Here is a 22,548-nt window from a genome sequence, read left to right as displayed (position 1 = left end):
ATTACAACAATTTAAAAAAATATTTTATTGGTATACAATCAAAAATTCAGAAGCAGCAATAAAACATGCAGAGGTTACCATGTTAAAGACCCACACACCAAATCAATTAGTAAAAGCTTAGCCATTTCTCATGGAGCATGTAGTGATAAAAGCATTTCAGTGGATCAATTTCAGAACTAGCTAATGATCTTTGCAAGAAACTAATCCTTACAAAAATATTTTTTAAAAACCAAACCATTTCATGGCATGTAGAGAAATCCCCAACATAAAAGAACAAGGCTGGTTAGGGATACTTAAATGAAACAAATGCACAGCCACTATGAGCAAAGTTTGCAAAAGAACACAAATGAGAGGTAGATGTTAAAAAACCGCAACTATAAAAGAGTCAGAGTTAATAGTGTATTAAGGTCTGTTGGAAAATTATCTAACCCTCTCTGGAGAGATTCTCCTTTAAAGGTCTAATCAAAGCCTAGTTCCCTGTACTAAGTGCAGCTTTACTTTCTTTCCCAATCCCCCCAATTTTACAGGTCAATTATAATTGATAATTTCCCTCAACAGAGGTAGATGGGTTTCTCAAATTCCATTTCCTACAAACCAAAAGCAAAAACTACAGTTACTGCGCTATCTTGTTCCAGTAGAGACAGGCTTACACTATTCTACACACTTGGTCTGATCCTGTCCCACTTATAATTTCAGTACTGAGTAAAATTTAAATTAAAGATACATTCACAGCCAAGGGATTGGGATACAGAATATTTCACTGCTATGTCACTGGACTGAATCAATCTTATGAGTGACCAAGTCATACACATCAGAAGGCTGTTTAATGGCTTATGTAAGATGAGTTGGTCTCAGTCCAGTTTCTTGTGGACAAATATACATAGGTCCACACTGAAAGCTGATGAAACTTCCTATTGTCGTGAACATAAGAATGGCCATACTGGATCAGACCAACGGTTCCTTTATCCCAGTATCCTGTCTTCCAACAATGGCTGGTGCCAAATGCTTCAGAGGGAACAAACAGAACAGGGCAATTTATTGAGTGATCCATCCTTTGTCATCCAGTCCCAGTTTCTGGCAGTCAGAGGCTAGAGACACCCAAAGGATAGGGTTGCGTCCATGACCATTTTGGCTATTAGTCATTGATAGACCTATCCTCCATGAATTTAGCTAATTCTTTTTTGGATTAGCAGATAAGCACTGAACACTTCTCAACCCCTCACACCATATCCAGCATAGTGTCTCAGAACCTAGGAAATGTTATATCATCTTAGTCAGTGACCCTTCTCTTCCAGCATACCGTCTTCCACAGTAGCAGAAAAACTGTCAGTCTGGCAGAACAGACAAAAAAAGCAGCCTTCAGCAAGTACTATAGCATTGAGGAAAGGGGGAAGGATGAAGCCCAGCCAGAATTACCCTTCCTCCTTCAGTGTCTCCAGACCCAGAACTCCGTAGGGGTGAGCCTCCCACCCTCTGGGGATGCTAGGGTCCATGCGGCACCAACCTACCCGTAAGCCATGTGAGAAGGAGTAAGAACTAGGAGTGAACCTCCCCCCCCCCCCCCCCCACACACACACCTTGCCCTCACCCAGAGAAACTCTCAAGCCAGCAGGAACAGACACAGAAGCAGCCTCAGCAAGGACCAAGAGACAGCGATGATGTCACCACACTGCTTTGCACAGTTTTCATTATGGACATTCTTTCCCCCTGAGAATGCTGATTGACTGTCTGCTCTAAGCCCCTACTGCTCATCCTTCACAGTCTCTTATTTATGCCTCATTCCACCTGCCCTTCATACCCTTCCCTCCACTCACTCTTCTCTTCTGCTTTGTCCACTTCAGTCCCCTCTCCTTTCCTTTGTCTTTCCGTTTAGTTAATCTCCTCCCAAAGAGGCTCATCTAAACAATTAAAAACAAAATATTATGGAACTAACCTGGCATTTGCAAACCGTCACTTTGTTCATTCTGCATGTATGTTATATACTTTTCCCCTATCTTTTATCTATTTAAGTTGTAAACTCTTCAAAGTAGCGACTGCCTATTACTCTGGGTTATGTACAGTGGGGTCCTGACTTCAACTGGTTTCTAGGCACTACTGTTATAAACATAAGTACTGCTGATAATAGCCAGTACCAGAGACAGGTGCAAAAAACTTTGCAGTAGGCAGCTATAAAATAGACTGTCCATAGAGAAAGTTTCTTCCTAATTATCATCAGTTAGAAAGAATCAATCATCAGTGCTGGCTTATGCACTGAAACAGACTTTTAAAAGATAAAACATTGACATTTTTTATCTTAGCTCCAAGGAGCAAGACTAGTCAGAATTACTGCTGTTATTCAGAAGCCTATGGGCAACAGTGAAATTCATAGGAACATAAAACCTAAGAATGGATCAGACCCAAGGTCCATCTAGTCTAGTATTCTGGCTCAGACAGTGAACAGCATCAGATGCTTCAGAAAAAAGTACAAGAATCCCACAGGAGGGAGATGTGGGATATTCTGTCCACCTACATTAGGTCTCATCTTGATCTCTAATAGTTCGAGGAGAGTGACTTAATCCCTGAAGCATGAGATTTAACTCAAGTATCAATGTTAATTTCATGCTACTGCTGTTCCTTGAGAAAGCCAAAATGCAGCACTGCACTAGAGTTAGTCATGAGGAGATGGACCCAAAAACCACAAGATCAGTAAAAGAGAGGCTGGAAAAGTAGTAATCAATTAGCAGAAATTCTCTCTTTCTATACTGATCACCTATTACTTACCTATTAGCTGCTACACTACTTACAAGTAAAATAAAAACAACAACAGTAGCCATTACACTGTAGTCTACTTCTCCATCTGATTTGCAATCTACCTCTGTTAAGTAACAGCAAATGTGAACAAAAAAACCCCAAACCACCTTACGGACAACCTCTCAGAGGATTCTGAGGCACTTTGTGGAGCCTTAAGGTATCAGAGGTCACACTAAGACTTTCATTACAAACACTATCAAAACTAAATTATTCTAGGTAACACAAAGACCCATAACAAAATAAAGAACAAACACAATCTAGATCATTTAGAACAGAAGTCTGACCTTTCAAAACACTCTCGCCTAGTAAAACTGCATCAAACCAACAAAGCCAGGGCAAAACAACAGCAACAAAAATATAAGGATGGATAGGAGTGGATGACTTCTAGTATGGCTAGTAAGTTATAAAAAGGCTGCTATGCAAAAATGCAAAATGTAATAAAGAATGCACCATGATGCAAAGGGAGGCTTCCACCTACATCAGGACAGGGTGGATTTATTTAAATCACCAAGTGGAAAGCCTCTATTTAAATAATCAATTTTAATCAACTTTTCCATTTGTAGTTCAGTTATTTTCTAAAGATGATGCAATCTCATTGGTTGATATAATCATTAAAAATGTTGATTTAAACTAAATAGAGCCGTTTCACACTAGATTTAGTATATCTTTTTGCTATCTAGGAGGGTACACACCATAACTACACACATTTATTTAAGCAATTGTAGAGCTTAACATTTTCAGATTATTAATTGTAGTTTAGTATGTTAGAAAATGGTGAATAATATATTGATTTTTTACTAGATAATTAATTTTTGCTCATTATTTGTATCTCAGATTATTAGGGTTGGAAAGGACCTCAAGAGATCATCTAGTCCAACCCCCTGCTTAAAGCAGGACCAATCCCCAAATGGCCCCCTCAAGGACTGAACTCACAACCCTGGGTTTAGTAGGTCAGTGCTCAAACCACTGAGCTATTATTTGTGTCAAGGTGCATTAGGATGGTAAATGGAATTTAATTAAACACACAAAACAACATATAAAATTTATTATTAAACAAACCAAAATGTTTTGGATACATAAAACTTCACTTATCAAAACTGTATTTAAAAATGTTTTTAAATAAATAAATAATATATAGAGGTGAGAAATAACAGACCTCGACTCTACTGTCCCTCTGCAAATTCGTGTACACAGAGTCAATCCCTTACCTCTCTTTTAAAGTGAAAAGTTTCTAAAAGTTCAATGAATAGAAGATTGTTGGGGGCGGAATAGATCTGTACAAGGAGAAGAAGTCTGGAGATAAATGTGAGACGTGAGGGACATATGCTTTTTTGTTAAAATATTATGTTTGCTGTTGAAGAAAAAAATCCAGAATACTTAACGTTGTTGTTTTAGTTAAATAAAACAACTTAAATGTCTGTCTGGTGATGTTCTCCTCCTAATACAGCCTGGCAAGAAAATCCTCCAAATATTAATGATTAACTGGTTGAATTGGAGATAGTTCACCTCCCAATGACTTCATAAATATCTGCTTCAATTATCTTTAGTAAATGAAATAACCAATCATTCATTTTCTGATATAGCTGTAAAACTCATCTGAAAAGTTTTCAAAATAGATCACTATTTAAAAATGTATAGCGTGTACATTCTAAAAATGAAACCTACATCTATCTCTGAGTTGTGAAGAATACGTATTAAGGTTATAATAACCAACAAGAATGCACTTTTACGTAGAAACCCATGATTAAATCTAGTCTTCCTGACTAGTGATTTAAATCATGATTTAAATCAAATCCACCCTGCCTGCTGTGCTCTTGCCCCTGGCCCCTTCATTCCCCAGGGGGGCCCACAAATATGTTTGGCATCGGGCCCACAAAAAGTTAATCTGACCCTACAAGAGAAACATTTAAAATTGTCTTTTTAAAAACTTGTACATGGTCAGCATTGGGCATTGCGGAAAACAGGTAGAAAAGTTTAGGTATTTACACTTTTTCTTGGATATGTTTCATCCATGAAACACATTTTATAGGACTGTACAGTCATATACGTGGATTGGAAAGAAGCAATTGGAAACATGGCCATCATTCTGCACATGGTCTTTATGACTAGCTCAGTGGTATGTAAAACTAACAATACTTCTGATCTGAAGATCATTAAATCAAGACAGACAACCTGGATGTATATTAGATTAAAACTGACCAAAAAGAATAGCCATTAGACTTTGTAAGGACAATACACCCTCAAGAGAGGAATAGATTGCATCATTTGAAAGACAGACTGAAAGAACACAGGACAGAATTTAAAAATATATGGAAGCCATATGTGGATTATATTAAGGATTTTGGAATTAAAGTATAAAACAGTCTCTTACTATTGTATTGGTTCGATGAATTGCTACATGGCCAAAATTCATCTCTAAACAAGCATGCTTTCTTCAAATCATGTGGATTTTGTTTTGCCTATCTGGTAAAATTTGGGAGGTGTTTTGGGGATTCAGTATGATTATATTAACTAATGAGTGGGTAGTTAATATGTCTGCAGGGAGGGATAATATAAATATTGATACAGTCTTAGTCAAATGTTTTTAAGTTATTACAGCTCTCTTCACCTCTTCCTTATGCCAACCACAGATGCTAACAAGATACATTACAGCTACTAACATAAATTACAAGTAAACTTTGTAGTTTAATATATTTGTCTCCAAATGTGAGGTGGTCTGTGATGCTTCTGTATTAAAAACGCTGAACAAAAATAAGTAATGTTTGTTCTTGTCCATCACAAAAGAATTTTAATAAAATGTAATCATCATCTGAATCCAAAAACTATCCCCTTTAATGACTGGGCTTCTACCCATCATTTTTGTTCATTAAAATAGGTTAAATTTTCATTGTACTACAAAATATACAGAATAAGATAATATCTGGCATACTTCATTATTCATCTCTGGCCAAAATTTTCCAGGAGCTAGAGATAACCACTTTAATTAAAAGTGGCCTGATTTTTATAAGTGCTCCGCATTTACAGTTCCCACTGAAGCCATTAAGAGTTGCAGATGATTAGCAACTTTAATGATTAGGACACACTAATTCAGGTGCTTAAATATGGATTTGGGTAACTAACTTAGGCACCCAAATTTGAAAATGTATCTCTCTTTAGTAAAAGCACATCTATTATCCCACAATTTAAAAAAAAATCTTTTCAGATGGATATAGGCATTAAATATACTTATTTTGTTGTGGATAATACAGTGAGAGTATATAGTGCTGGTCAGTAAAAACCCTATGCAAAACAAGTAAGTTCTCTTCCCCAAAAGGTATAAGGGCCCAAGTTGTGCAGCACAGGAAATGCAAAACACCAAACCACAGAAACAAGTGGACATTACTACTGAAATGATTCACAAAACGTGGGATTTTAAGGAGCTTTCTGAAGGAGGAGAGTGAAGGAGCTTTACGTACGTTAACTGGGAGGCTGTTCCTCTGTAGGAGGCAGCATGAAAAAAGACACAAAGTTGGGAGTGAGCAAAAGAGGAAGTTAGGAGTGATGCTTGGGAGAAGTGCAAGGAACGAAGGGCTTGTAGAGGAGATGAGGCCAAAGGTTTAGGCAAGAACCAAGTTATGGATTACCTTGAATGTAACTAATTTTATGCAGAGGAAGAGGGAGAGTTCTTGTAAAGATTAAAAAGTGGAGAGACATGATCAGGTGCATGTGAAAGGAAAATTATTTGAGCAGCACATGTTGCACAGAAAAGAGTGAGGAGAAAGTGAGAGGCCAGAAACAACTAGGGTAACAAACATTACATCTCAAATAATATATATCAATTAACTAAACTGGGACTATGGCTAAATAACAGCCAGACCTGTAAGGAGTGGTGAGAACATTAAAACATAGTGATTTCTCATCTATTAGCCATGTGGTGTTTTTTTACACAATATGAATACCACATGCACAAAAAAATTAGAATAGCAACGATTGGTGAAAAGGGTTCTTGAACATGCCACTCAGTGAAGCAGTAAAATGGTTCTTGTGGTTACTCTAAAAAGCAAGTAAATTCAAGTGATGGACAGAATTATTTAAATTCTATGCATGTAAAATTATAATATGTAGAATGGGAATATAACACTTAGTTATCAGCTGTGTAGAGTACACACATTTTTTGCGTCGCTTGACTTTGATGAAAAACCTTCTGAAGTGACTCAGTGCAAGACTATCACCATGTCAGAGCAAGTTGATTCAACTAGATTATATGTAGGAGGATTAAATCTCATGATTTGATTCACTCTGATTTAAGTTTTCTTTAACTTTGTGCTTAGTCTGTGTTTACTTTCCTCAGTAGTAAACTTCTGATAGTGTCTTGTATAAATAGCTCTCATTATCTAACATACTTGTAATTACAAGCAATTCAACAATCGGCCACTGACATTAAACATATCATTAGTAATGCTAACTTCCATATTAGTGATGCCTTTGTAATAACATTCAGACTGACACTGGCAAGGACAGAAGTAGCCAGGACGTTTTCAAAGGAACTTATTCACCACAAATTATTCTTAGGGTGTTTTGTTCTCTTCTGGGCCTGAACCAAGCCCCCAGATCTAAGCAACCCATATATTTTGGATGGGGAAATGGAGCTTGAGAATCTGTACACAAACCCAAAACACAATGTTGTAGCAAACCTCAGTTTATATCAGATCAAACCAAATATCATGAGACTTTTGGTGGAAAAATTCCCTTTCTGCCACTGACTGCTATTACTATGAGGAAATGAGCTAGAGATACAAGTTTTCATTTTAAAAAGTCTCCAGAAATCATTTCATATCCTACTCTAAACTCAATGGAACAGGCCTCACTCATAGCAACATAACAAATTCAGACGTTAATAAACTTTGAAATTAGCATATAAAACAACTGGATTTTGTTTTCCGCACTAGATATTGATGAGGGAGGCCAGTAAACTCATCTCTGTCTCTCACTTAATTTTTGTAACAAAAGTAGCCAAAAGAAAGCATGGAAAGCTTCTATTTTAGAGTGACAATTCGGGAACCCCATAACCTATTCCCTTCAAATATGGTAGGCATATTCAATTTTGCCTTCAAATCTAATCTCCATTTTTTAAGCTGATATGGCATTTTTCATGGATATTAGCGGAAAGGCCAAAATTGGGCTCATAACAGATCCTCAGTTACAACCTTAACTATATTACACAGACACATCTCAGTGTCACATATGAATGCTGTATAAATATTTCAAAAATACAGGAAAATTGCACTTACCCACAAATCATGTTCGGCATAATCAAACAGCAGCCAAACCTTTCTATCACTGTGAGAAAGGAAAACCTTCTGTAATGCAATCACATTGGGGTGCTTCAATTCTCGTAAAAGCTGTAAGTAAAGACACAAAAAAGTCAGTATTTCTACAGCTACAAAAAACACCATTTACATGATTCCAGTTTGCAATGCAAAGTATCTAATGACAAAGGCAACTGTGTTACCAGAATTGGAGACATGGATAACTAGGGTAGGTCATAGACATGCAAGGTACTTGCAACAAAATAAGTTTGGTCCCATAGACAATATACCCAAAGCAATTCAGTACATTATTACTATTAACTTCAGAAAGGGCTAGATTGTGCCCGGCTAGGACATGGATGCAGAGTGAGGTGCAGTAAGAAGAGCATAAAGAGCTGTCCCACCACCAATGGCCTGCTGACGGATCAAACAGAATTGTAGTTTAGGGGTGACTACATTTCTGTTTCTATGGGGAGAAACACACACACCCTGGCTAGCCTCATAAAGGTGTACAGCAGTGAACAACTGCATATGTCAAGCATCTCAAGAAGGCATACTGGCACACTGCCTCCTGGTGTTCCCCCAAGAGTGAGCAGATGTCCCAATAAAATCGAGACTGTCCCAATATTTAACCCTTTGTCCCGCATCCCGAACAATGTACGATTGGGACGCCATTTGTCCCAACATTCAGGTAAGGAGGCGAGCACGAAGGAGGCGCCGACTCTGTGGGTGCTCCAACCCTGGAGCACCCATGGGGAAAAATTGCAGCGAAGCTCCCTCCTCCTCGCCTCCTTCTCCCTCCCTCCCTCCCCACAGCGCGTCGCATCCCCGCTCCCCCCTAACAGCTGTTTGGCGGCGCTTAGCGCTTTCCAAGAGGGAGGGGGAAGAGGGAGGATGCGGCGCGCTCAGGGGAGGAGGTGGAGAAGAGGCAGGGCAGGGGCGGGGACTTGGGGGAAGGAGTGGAATGGGGGCAGAGCGAGGGCGGATGCTTGGGCGGGAAGAGGCAGGAGGTGGGCGAGCACCCACCTGACAGAGGAGAAGTCAGCGCTGGAGGGGTGAGTGGCAGGTGGGGGGGTGTGTGTGAAGAGGTGAGTGGTGGGCGGGGAGGGCAAAGAGCTGAGCCAGCAGCAGACAGGTGGGGTGAGGAGGCGAGCGGTGGGTGGTGGACTGAGGAGGGACGCAGCAAGCCAGTAAGGGGCTGGGGGATGAGGAAGGGCATGGTTGGGGGGGGCGGGACATGGGGCAGAGTGGGGGCAGAGGCTTGGATGAGTGGGGGTGGACTGTGGGCGGGGCTGATGGCACCCCAATGTGTCCCAATAATTTAGTGTTGTCATCTGGTCACCCTAGTTCCCTCTGGGGTGGTGTGACTGTGCTTAAATGGCACAATTGAGCCTGAAGGATGTATATCATGCTGTGTGTTTAAGGCAGCAGTTTTTCACCACTGGCACATGGCTGTTATTAGTAAACATTTCTATTATTACACACACACAAAAACCCTTTGTTAAAAGGACATTAAGGTTGCAAAATCAAACACTCAAAAATTAAGAATCATCAGATACACAGACAATCTTAATTCTATGTGGACCAGCACTAGAGGGACATGAAACACACACTTTGCCACTGCATTTCACAGATATTTGCTGACAGCAGGGGAATGGTGAAACTCAGGAATCTCGGGTTCCATTCCAGCCTCTGGACAGGAGTATGCTCTAGAGGGCACAGAGTCTTCTACTCGTTCCCCACAAGCTTGACCTCCTTCTGCCACATCCACTCCAAACTGTCCACGTCCCCATCCTGACGCTTTCTCACTACTGGCTCCTTGCCCCCGTCTCCTCACTTAACCAGTCCCAGGCTCCACTCCTCAGGCTTCCCATCCCAGTCCCAGGGCTCGGACAGCCCTAGTTTCCCCCTCTTGACTCATTGTCCCAGTCTTCCTCCTAGTCCGCACTCCTGGTCTGTGTTCCTTGCTCAGAGAATCCCAGGTCCCCCCACTCACACTCAACTCTGCCCCCCGTCTCCTTGCTCAGCTACTTCCATTTCCCTACTCCATACTCCTTGTCCCATCCGTCTGTGTCCTCCGCATCCCAAATCCAGTTGCCTTCCTCCTTTCCCCCTCACAAGCCCAGAGTCCCAGTCTCCTAGAATAGGATTCTTACCCAATCAGTCCCCTCACCACCACTACCACCGTCTGGCTCCTTGTCCAGTCAGTCTTAGTTCTCCCCTCAGATCCTTGTCCAATCTCAGTTCCTCCCCATCCTCATATTCTGGCTCTTCATCAGATCCCATGTCTCTTTCCCTCACCCCCTTTCCCCCACCCCACTGGTTCTCAGTCTGTCTCCTTGCCCAACTAATTCCACTCTCCCTCCCACCACCCGTTTCCCTCTTCCACTAAGGCTCCTTGTCCCAATCTGCTTCTCTCCACCCTTGGATTTGGCTCTTGTCTCCTCTGTATTTGAATCCAGCAGCTTCCTCCTCTATGCTGCCTGGGCCCAGGTGGGGCATCAGTAACTGCACAGGAGAGATGATCTCGCTGCTGTCAGTTTCTGTTCCCGACCTCAGCCTGGCCCACAGCAGCAATTGCATAGAAAGTTCTGCTCAGAACTCTGTAGCCCCTGGCTGAAGCAGGTTCAGTGCAGATGGAATCTCCTGAGTTTTTTACTTTAAAGCTCTAGCAAGTCCCTACTGAACACATGCAAACTGAGATTTTTTCAAGACTTATAACTTGGCCAAAGTTGGGCAGATCTTCACAGGGATGGCAAAAGTCACAATCCTGAGAATAAGGCCAATCCATGTCAAATATCAAGTCTCTGCTCCAAAGTATGGCTCTGCTTGAAGTTTTCAAAGACAACATCACTAGAATTTTTAACATGGGCAAAACAACATATTTTTCCCTAGTCTCATTCTTGAAAAGACTGAACTCTTTTGATGGAAATTCCCTCCCCACGCCTCACCTCCCAAAAAAAAAATCAATCTGAGGCAGAGACCCAGCATAGAAAATTTCACCCAAACTGTTAAAGAATGGCAAAGTTATAAGCAACTGAAAACACGGTCTTATAATGAAAAACAACGAGGAGTCCTTGTGGCACCTTAGAGATTAACAAATTTATTTGGGCATAAACTTTCGTGGGCTATAACCCACTTCATCAGATCCATGGAGTGGAAAATACAGTAAGCAGGTATAAATATACAGCACATGAAAAGATGGGAGTTGCCTTACCAAGTGGGGGAGGTCAGTGCTAATGAGGCCAGTTCAATTAGGGTGGATGTGACCCATTCCCAACAGTTGACAAGAAGGGGTGAATATCAACAGAGGGAAAATTATTTTTGTAATGACCCAGCCACTCCCAGTCTTTATTCAGACCTAATTTGATGGTGTCAAGTTTGCAAATTAATTCCAGTTCTGCAGTTTCTCGTTGAAGTCTGTTTTTTAAGTTCTTTTGTTGAAGAATGGTGACTTAAGTCTGTTACTGAGTGTCCAGGGAGACTGAAGTGCTCTCCTACTGATGTTTGAATGTTACTATTCTTGATGTCTGATGTGTCCATTTATTCTTTTGTGTAGACTGTCCAGTTTGGCCAATGTACATGGCAGAGGGGCATTGCTGGCACATATCACATTGGTAGATGTGCAAGTGAACAAGCCTTTGATGGTGTGGCTGCTGTGGTTAGGTCCTATGATGGTATCCCTTGAATAGATATGCGGCAGAGTTGGCAACGGGGTTTGTTGCAGGGGTTGGTTCCTAGGTTGGTGTTTTTGTTGTGTGGTGTGTAGTTGCTGGTGAGTATTTGCTTCGGGTTGGGGGGGGGGCTGTCTGTAAGCGAGGACTGGCCTGTCTCCCAAGGTCTGTGAGAGTGAGGGATCGTCCTTCAAGATAGGTTGTAGATCCCTGATGATGCGCTGGGGAGGTTTTAGTTGGGGGCTGTAGGTGATGGCTAGTGGCGTTTTGTTACTTTTTTTGTCCTGTAGTAGGTGACTTCTGCATACCCTTCTGGCTCTGTCAATCTGTTTCTTCACTTCCCCAGGTGGGGACTGTAGTTTCAAGAATGCCTGATAGAGATACTGTAGGTGTTTGTCTCTGTCTGAGGGATTGGAGCAAATGTGTTTGTATCTTAGGGTTTGGCTGTAGACAATGGATCATGTGAAGGAGGCATGTAGGTAAGCATAGTGGTCAGTAGGTTTCCAGTATAGGGTGGTGTTTATGTGACCATCACTTATTTGTACAGTAGTGTCCAGGAAGTGGATCTCTTGTAATGGTAAGTGTTCTTAAAATGATAAGTGTTGGGCGACCTGAATAATAACCAGTGCAACCAGCCCAGCCTATAATGATAGCACCCAAAGGTGGCAATTGAGATTTGAGCTCCATTGTGTTGGGTGCTATACAAACACAAATAAGATACAAGCCCTGTCACAGAATGTTTACAAGCTAAACTATACAAAACAGGGTAGGGGACAGGGTTGCAGCGTACAAACAAATGAATCTGGTGAAGAATTGGAACAGCTTTGTTAGTTACATGGTTTGTGGTTTCCTTTAAATTAGAAGTAAAGGGAGAGTAAAGAGTGGCAGGAATGGGGAAGTTAATAAGAGTAAGCAAGTAGAAAAAGGTCTGCAGATTGTAAGCCTTTAAGGGCCAGTAGAGTCTTATCCATGTTTGTAGTGGGACCTTTGGGTGCTACCATAATATAAACATTTAATAATACATAATATAAAAGAGAGATAGTCACTGTATTAATATTGCTTCATCAGGCTTTTACAAGTTATGGTCAAATGTCAATCCACATCTAAATGATAAAAGCCTACAGGCAGGGCATCAGTACACTGACATTATGTACCGTCTATTCTACTTGTTCCAAATCCCTGTTTTGTGACTGAGAGGGAAGCCCCTACTCAGCAGGGGTAACAGTCAGGGTCCGAGTTATCCTTAAGAGGACCCATAACTAAATTGTCTGTTTGAGGATCCACAACTGAATGGTAGGCTGAGGCACGTGGTTGTATACCCACGGTTTAATTCTGGTAAATAAGTTCAGCCCTTCAAAAAGACTGGGAACCAGTGCTTTTCAAGTACCACTATGGGTAAGGTATCAGTTCTCAAATGAACTGTGTAAACTAATTTAAGAAGGGAATTGGTAATTTCTATTTATCGGTAAGTCAACATGACCTTCATGGGCACGGCTGCTCCTGGAGTTCAGGACAGTTCCCGTTTCTCTCCTCTTATGGAAGGAGTGAAAACTGAGTCTCTTGGGAACAGAAGCCCTCATGATTAATCCTGTCCTCAAAGTCTCTGACAACTACTGCTTGCTCATTCCTTACCAAGACAAGCATCAATGTCAGTAAAAAATATTTTTCATGCTATTTAATCATTAAAAAAAAATCCCAAATACTAATCCAGTTTGTAATTGCATTTCAAAGAGAGCAGAAGAGGAGGAACCAGATGGCTAAGAAGATTGACAGAATGCTACAGCATGTTTTCCTGTAAGCCACCACTTCATTTCCAGGCTAGGTCTGTAGTGATCACAGTCATTACTGGTCTCAGCAGAGAGTTTGAATAGATAAATACTGAGGCACACTTTCAGGGCAGAGTGGGGGAAGACTTTCTGATACACTGCTAGGGTTTTCAACTCTTTTTTTGTAGTGAAGACTTTATCTTAACAGAGACATTGTCTTGTGGACCACCTTGAGCACTCTTATTTAGCCTAAGGCCCTGCAGGATTTACAACCTCCTTGAGTTGTTAGCAGTCTGGGGCCCATGATACATAGCTGAGCAGTTTTGAATCCATCTGAAAAAAGAGCAGTGCTAACCGGGTCACTAAAACACACATTCTATGCCGTAGATCTGATGCCAATTTGCCATTATACAAAGATACAGCTGAGAAATAGGAAAGAATAAACACCATATGATTTACATTAACTAAAGAGTACAATATTTAAAATGTATGTGCATTCTGGAATTCTAAAAACAAATATATTACTGCCATTAAAACTAAAGAAATCTTATATCAGTGGGCACATACCAGCACAACTTGACTAGCAAGTGAAACGTGCAAAAACAATGGAGTACCAAGAAGTTAGAGGTTAGAAATTCTTTCACACTACAGAAGCAATGATGGGGTTTTTTTAGGCAAGAGACACAGATGCATACCAACTGATATTCTAAACATTTTAATTAATATTTTAAATATTTTTTCATTTATATTATAGCATTTAAAACAAGAAGGCATGAAAAGCCTGTGTCCAAAGCTTCAAGACTAAACCTGAGAAGAACTAGACTATGATTAGACTAACCACTTACAAGGATTTCATAAAACTCAGGAAAATTACTGGCTTGGTTTTGTGTAAAGTATGTTTTTAATTTACTGCATAAAACTGATAGATCTGATCCTAAAATTGGAATATCAAGAATTCTCCCTGAAAAAAGTGGCTGTGTTTTTCAGTTACTGTATAAGCCTCTGGGTAAATCTGGGAAGTCACAATCACAGAAGCCAAGACAGTCCCACCAAATTACCTAAATTTATTTGTGCATGTTACAAAAGTACACACTGTATGCATGCTTTTTTAAAATGATCATGTTCTGAAAACCAAATTAAATATATTAACATTCCAAAAGAATGTTGAGAGGCTGCCAAGTGAAATTAACTAGGAAGATTTCTAAGTAATTAAATTGCTCCCCATATAGCATGTCCTTGGGTGTGCATCCATCTTCCAACCTACTCAGATGGCCCAGCTAGCACAGTCATCTTTGCTTGAGCAGGGCTGTCACACTTGGTAAACTTGCCCTTTGAAGGTTGGTGACTTTATCTTGCCATTTTGGTGTTGAGTATGTGACATACACAACATAGGTGGAAACTGTTTAACCTTTTCTCCTGATGAGCATAAGTTGTCCATGTTTCCCCACCATACATGACAGTGCTGAGGATGCAAGCATTTTGGTAGACTAGCATTTTGGTCTTGATCAGTGGTGGGCAACCTGTGGCCCATCAAGGTAATCTGATTGCGGGCTGCGAGACATTTTGATGACATTGACCGTCCACAGGCATGCCCCCCCGCAGCTCCCAGTGGCCGTGGTTCACCGTTCCCGGCCAGTGGTAGCTACAGGAAGCAGCAGCCAGCACGACAGGTTGAAGAGTTTCCCAGCTGATCTTGTGTGGAGATACACTCCATCGTTCATGTCCTTAAATGCACAGTTCAAGAGTATTAAAGAGAAGATTCCAAAGAGTGCAGAGGCAAGAACACATCCTTGCTTCACTCCACTTTTCATCTCAAAGCTGTCCGAAGTGGACTGGTCAAACTGGATAGTTGTTCTCATGTCATTGTGGAATGAACATATAAGACTTAACAGGGTTAGTGGGCATCCTATCTTTTCAAGTATTGCAAATAGACCTGCTCTGCTGACTGTGTCGAATGCTTCGGTTAGGTCCAAAAAAGCGATGTACAATGGTCAGTTTTACTCTCTACACGTTTCTTGGAGCTGATGCAGAGAAAATATCATGTCTGTAGTTGATCTTCCAGCCCTGAATCCGCACTGCGATTCAGGGTAGACACGATTCGCCAGCTGTTGTGGGTGCACTAAGATGAATTTTGCGAAAGATTTTCCTGATATACTTAGTAGCAAGATACCCCTGTCGTTATACAAAGCGATGTTTGCGTCACGCATCTCTTGTGGTACCTCACCCTCTTTCCTGCACTTAAGTAGCAACCGATGAAGATATGAGACTGGAGCACCCATGGGAAAAAAATGGTGGGGCCCCCCTATCAGAACCTTCCCCTCCTTCCCCGTGCCTCCTGCCTGCCACAGATCAGCTGTTTCGCGGCATCAGAAGGTGCTGGGAGGGGTGGGGGTGGAGCGAGGGCACAGCGTGCTCAAGGGAGGGGGCAGATCTGGTCAGGAAGAGGTGGGGAGGGAAGAGGCATGGCGGGGAAAAAGCAGGGCAAGGGTGGGGCATTGGGGGAAGGAGTGGAGTGGGGGCGGGGCTTGGGCAGAGCACCTCTGGCAGATTAGAAACTCGGCGCATATGCTAATAGGCTGTCTTGAGGATTTCCGCTACGATGCCATCTTTTCCAGGAGCCTTGCCACTTGATAGGAAATCAATGGCTTTTCTTAGCTCTTCTACAGTGGGCTCCACATCTAGCTCTGGCATGACCTGTAGAGTTGGTATTTGGTCCAGTGATTCACTGGTGATGTTTCTTTCTTCACGTATAGCTCTGAATAGTGTTCGACAGAACAAGACAACTGTTTGCTTTTACCTGTAATGATTTCACCACTGAGCGATTTGAGGGGGGCAACCTTGTTGACAGTGGGACTGAGCTTTCTTCAGGCCATTATACATGACTGAGGTTTCCTGTGTCTGACGCTGTCCGGATCTCTTCACAGAGCTTGATCCAGTAACGATTGCACGGTGTCTGCTTGCTTGCCTGATCCTGTACTTCGGTTCCAAATGAGGTATGTGGTTGACTGATGTAACTCTAGTGTTTGTAACTCTGAAGTTCTACTGTATTTACACTTGCTAGCTGGATAAATGTATTTGATTAAAATAGTAGCTTTGTCTCAAGCAGCTAAGGTAGCCTTTGAATACAGAACACTAACTGCTGTTCTTTAAAAATATATCAGATAGATATTAGTTTATGTCATACAACATTCTTTTAAGATCAAGGTGATAAAAGCTATTGTCCAGAGACTAGCAAAGTTACACATACTGTAATACACATTATCATTCTGTCTAAGCAGAAATATTTTTCTTCATTAGGGCGCTGCATGGGCACAGGAGTCTGCGCACATGAATCCAAGTGCAGAATCAGGATCTAAAGTTGCAGTATGTTCAAAGTTCAATATTGAATATTTATATATTTGATTCCCGGAGATAAATCCATCCTCTGGTCATTCAAATCAGACACCAAGATTCTCTAAAAAATGTTAATTAGGTTATTGGCTGAGGCTGCTTGGAGCAGGGCCCATCAAGCTCTCTCAGTTCTATAACACCAGGTGTATATCAGGTATTCGTATATTTTTATGTTCATGACATTCAGTTATTGTAAAATATCATCTGATCTGTGCTCTAACATGAACAAAGATGCTTGTTAAAGAGTAGATTATATTTTAGTAATATATAGTAATATCTGCCCCTTTTAAGTTAATGGTTTTTTAGACTTCTAAATGGAATGAAGTCAGCTATCATTTATAGCCACATTTGAAAGTGCTGTTGCAACACCAGCAGCCCACATAACATGTATAAACATTAGATCTTTTTCCATAAATATTTAAACAACAATTATAGTGAATCATACAATCAAAACAGTAAAAGTTGTTTTGCTGCTGAACAACAAACCGCATACTATGTAACATTTGGTCCTTAAAAAGGGATTCTAAACATATCAAATTGCAGCATAAAGAAGTGGCACTTGTCAAAATAAATTATCCAGAACAGAAGATGTTTTTAGTTAGGGTTGCTGTCACCAACATCATGATTTCAGATAAGATTTAATGGCAGTCATAAGCAGAAAGTGGACATTTCCCCCTCAGAGTTCATAATAAGCTATTTTGAAGAGACAGATCAACTACCTGTCATTCATGAGAGGTACTCTCTGACTCATTGCTTCTCACTCACAGCAATTAAAAACAAAAGATTACTTCATAGTTATAGCCAAGAGATATTGCTGTAGATCTGCTGAAGTTATACCAAACTTTAAGTTGGTACTTGCCACAGTAGTTAAATACAAGTAGGTATCCACAGCTTTAATTTTATATGTTTCCAATGCTTTACTATGTAGTATTGAAGACTGTTGCGAGTAAGTTTCCATTCTAAATTTAATGGGAAACCAGTACAGGAAAGATTGTTAAAACTTCTTCCAGGTGGTCATGCTATTTAATGTGCCCAGAACCTAAGTTTAGGATACACTACTCTACTAGGGACACAGTTTACAAAATATATATATATTGTGGCAGAACTCTGACCTTGCTCCTGTGGGTCCTGCGCTTCTAGGCGGTTTATGCTAGCCTCAGTGGCTCACTGTGACCCTCCACGTAGCCCTTCTCTCTCTAGGGCCAGGGTTACAGTCTACTGAGCCCTTTTCATCATAGGCTGCAAGGAGGTTGGTGAGAGAACTCCCACAGTCTCTGTTCAGCCTCCTGTCCTGATAGGGACCTGACTTCCCCTTCCAGGAGCTGTTCCTGTAGTGGTGGGTTGGGGGGGAACCCGGACCCGCCCTCTACTCCAGGTTCCAGCCCAGGGACCCTAATGGTAGCAGTTGTTGGCAGCCAACCTTTCACTGCCAGAGTTGCTACATTTCCCTGGGCCACTTCCCCACAGCTCTCCTGCTTTTCCCTTCTTCACCCTTACCTTAGGGCTCCTTTAACGATGGTTTGAGGGTGTCTTCAGGTAACCAGCCGCACTTCCTCTCCTCTGACTCCCTGGCTCCCCTGCCTGACTGGAGTGAGCCCTTTTTATAGTAACAGCAGGGCCTTAATTAGAGTCAGGTGGTCACATTAACTGAATGGGCTCACATGACTCTTTGCAGGTAAATTAGATTCAGGTGTTCTCATTAGCCTGGAGCAGCCCCTGCTCTGGTCAGTCAGGGAACAGAAAACTGTTAATCCAGTGGCCAGTATATCTGCCTTCTGCTATTCTGCTGTACCCAACCGGCCTGGGTCTATCACAATATATATTCACAATGATGTTGATGTACACTAAAGAAGTCTAGAACAAGATTTATATCATGGTATACATACCTCAACTATATTTCAGATATTCTAATTATACCCTGTTTAGATTCCTGATTATTCTAATTATATTTGCTGGTATTCCATAATTTTCCAAAGACTATCTCTATAAATTCTGTCAAATGCCTTCCTGAAAGCTATAACATTAATCACAAGTGCTGCTTGCCACTCCACACTTGGTTGTATATGTCTGAGAACTACAACTGGTCTTCACATTATCTTAGGGGTCTAAAACCTGCTTGTTACTCTCTAAGTTGAAAGTCTATTTGTTTCTTGATACATTCCAGGATGACATTACTCTCAGTGCCTAGGAACATGTGTAATGTGATTCCTCTCCAGTTATTGCAGTTGGCAAGCTCGTCCTTCTTTGGCAATATTACTAAAAGGCCTCTCTTCAAGCAGGTTGGGTTCTTTTCTTCATAGCATATTCTATCCAAAAACATAAGGAAAGCCTGGAGCATTGTTCTGACACTTGCTTTAAGCATCTCTCCAGTAATACTGCCCTCTCCAGCTGCAATCTCATTTTTGAGAATTTACTGATGGCTTTAACTTATTCCATTGTAATATCTCTCAAATCAATATCAAGTTCTAGTAGTAGCTCTTCATCACGTATTCCTAGTAGTTCATTTGGATCAGAGATGGTGACAACATCAGCCAGTGGTTTTCAGTGACAACTGGAGAAAGGCAAGGATGTACCATGTCCATTATGTCCCCACTATTGTTTGTACTGGTAATTGACTATGTCATGAGGAAAGTAACTGCAGGAGGCAACCAAGGAATTTTATGGACAAATGATAAAGCACAATTGGATGACCTCATTTTTGCTACTGACATTGTCCTGATTAGTTCAACACATCAGATGGAAGAAAATACATCTTTTGGCAGATACAGATGTTGATTTGTTCATCAAGAAGGGAAGGCAAAATATACAACTATCAATGTCCCAAAACTAACCAGAGTGGATGAAGAAACACTAGAAGAAGTCAGTCATTTTACTAACCTAGAGGTGAGATGTGCAATGATGGTGACACCACGTAGGATGTGAAGCAACAAATATCAAAAGCAGTAAACTATTTTTATAAACTTGAAAAGATTTGGAAAAGTAGGATGATTGGCACTAACAAACCACACATTTTTAACTCCAGTATCATGTCCGTCCTTTACGGAGCAGAATCATGGAAATCTACAACAAATTAATAAAATCAACTAATTCCAAAGTAAAAGCCTGCAGAAGATCTTTGGAGTCCATTGGAAAAAAGTTTTTTGCACCATCAGAAATTGTAAGTAGAGCAAACCAATCTAAATGACCAAATATGATAAGATGACAACTAAGGACATATTTAGGATGTTTTACAGATGCCACCAACATGATTTCCATGGCAAGTGATAATATGGACACACCACCTGGAAAGAGAAAAAGTGGGCAATGTAGAGAAACACAGAAGAATAGAGGAAGAAGCAAAATTCATCACATGACACTCAGAAGCCAGAACAGACCACCACAAGACCAAAAGAAATAGCAGAAACTGGAGGACGTCCTATGCACCTGAAGGAGGAGGACAAAGAAAGAAGAATTATACCCTATATGCTTTATATGTAAAAAACTGCAAATATTAACAGTTAAGGCCAATTAACTGGATTTCCCTTTAACATTATTTTTCTTAGAAGTGCAGCTTCGAAATCGTTTCGTAACTATGCATTCTGTTTTACTAGACCCCAATACTATCCACTGTTCTGGGAAATTAAACTCATCACGTGTCTTTTAAAAAAAAACACACTTTTTTTCTTTGTCTCTGTAACCATGATTTTCTGCTGCAAATAAGCCTCTACTTAAATTTTGTGTTCTATGAGAAGGAAACTGACTGGAATTTCTTTGAGTCAAGGAGTGAAACAGTTAATTTTAAATTTGCTGTCCAAAGGGCTTAATAAGATAGAACCTGAGTTAGGCTGAAGTTCCTGCATGGCATGAAAGGCTCAAGTGATATTAATTGGCTTTGAATCTATTATGGAGCAATGAATGTGAAACCGCACACAAACTCTCTTAACAACTAAACTTTGCTAACATGCTTTGACTGTAGACTCCCTGCACCAAATTCAGCCCAGGTATCAGACACTCAGCTTAATCTGAGACACTTTGCTGTCTGCTCTTGCTGAGAAAGGGTCACATATAAATATATATTGTCCAGAAGGGAAAACATTGCCCACATATATAAAATGCAAAATATATATATATATTTTAAATCTGGTTCTCAATTAAACCAAATACTATAACATTGTTACTACAGATTTAGACTCTTATCATCCCAAGAATCTTCTGATGTTTCCATTGACATACTGGAGGAAAAGTATTTGTGTAAGAAATGACTTTCCAAGCAATTGCAGCCCCTTTCTTCACTCTCCTTCCACTACCCAGTGTGTTCAAGGGCACTTTCTGCCAGATTCAAACAGCACTATCTCATGGGTCACATGCCAGTTCTGAAATGATTATGGGGTGAGTTCACCACTGATATGACTCAAAAAATACATATTTCAGTCCCCAGGACGTCCTCACAGGTTGTAAGTCACTTATCTAGAATCCTCTTGCAACATAGCACTCTTGTTTACATTCTAAGGACACACAATGAAGGGCACCTCCAGTACTACTGGTTACTGTGTGCTTACATCAGGGATTCTCAAACTGGGGGTCGGGACCCCTCAGGGGATCGCGAGGTTATTACATGAGGAGTCGCTAGCTGTCAGCCTCCACCCCAAACCCCACTTTGCATCCAGCATTTGTAATGGTGTTAAATATATTAAAAAGTGTTTTTAATTTATAAAGGAGGTCGCACTCAGAAGCTTGCTATTTGAAAGGGATCACCAATACAAAAGCTTGAGAATCACTGGCTTACATGAACCTACTCCTCCTCAAGCTGAATTACACTTGGAAAGTCCAAACACAATATGGAGCGATTAATACATTATTCCATCTCTTCATACATTACAATCTGACTAGATTTCATTATATGTGGATGTAACTTGTGTTTAAGAAGGCTGTGTAACTGTCTGGGTTTATTTTATTATAGATTGACAGGGTGGACTGATTTAAAATCACAGCAATTTAAAATTACAGATTTTAATCATGATTTTATATCAGCAAGCAGAAAATCTTCAATTTTAGTCTTGTTTTCCATTTGTACTTTTTAGTTATTATCCTAAAGAGAGGTTGATTTTCATTGGTTGGCAATCATTAAAACATATTGATTTGCAACTAAATAGCCTTTACACTAAATGTGGAGCTTCTTTTTGTTAACCAGGAGGATACAATATATCGATACATACACCTCTACCCCGATATAACACAGTCCTTGTGAGAAAAAAAAATCTCACTGCGTTATAGGTAAGACCGCGTTATATCAAACTTGTTTTCCCCCCCTACCCGTTCCTTGTTCCCTGACCACCCCCTCCAGAGACCGCCATCCCTAATCACCCCCAGGATCCCAACCCATACCCAACCCCCCTGCCTCCTGACTGCTCCGAACCTATCCACCCCACCCTCCCCCTGACAGGCACTCACCGGCAGCGGCGGGAAGCAGAGCAGCCCAGCCCCAGTCTGCTCCACTCTGCCAGCTCCCAGACACGGCACTCTGCTTCCTGCCATCGGTGAGTGCGGGGAGGTTGAGGAAAGGATGCCCCCCCCCCCCCGCACTCACCTGCGGCGGGAAGCAGAGTGACGCGGCCACAGCCCGCTCTGCTTTCCTTGCCCCGGCCCCAGCCGTGTCATTGG

The 22,548-nt window shown here is 41.1% G+C and overlaps 1 protein-coding gene across 4 annotated transcripts in view; it reads right to left on the bottom strand.

Moving 5' to 3' along the window:
* Positions 1–22,548, bottom strand: part of CDK19 (cyclin dependent kinase 19) — a 208,481-nt gene that overhangs the window by 101,820 nt on the left and 84,113 nt on the right. For 3 of the 4 annotated variants that reach the window (XM_039529100.1, XM_039529104.1, XM_039529103.1), the window contains 2 exons: positions 8,061–8,171; positions 1,815–1,898 (listed from right to left, as the gene is read on the bottom strand). In XM_039529100.1, coding sequence (XP_039385034.1) covers positions 1,815–1,898; positions 8,061–8,171 — 195 coding nt within the window. The remainder of the gene's footprint in view (positions 1–1,814; positions 1,899–8,060; positions 8,172–22,548) is intronic. The other variant, XM_039529102.1, reaches the window with a different exon arrangement.

Source organism: Mauremys reevesii, linkage group 3 (genome assembly GCF_016161935.1).
Source record: "Mauremys reevesii isolate NIE-2019 linkage group 3, ASM1616193v1, whole genome shotgun sequence".
NCBI classification, from domain to species: domain Eukaryota; kingdom Metazoa; phylum Chordata; order Testudines; family Geoemydidae; genus Mauremys; species Mauremys reevesii.
Note: the sequence above shows the minus strand (reverse complement) of the source record. Positions and strands in the feature narration are given on the sequence as shown.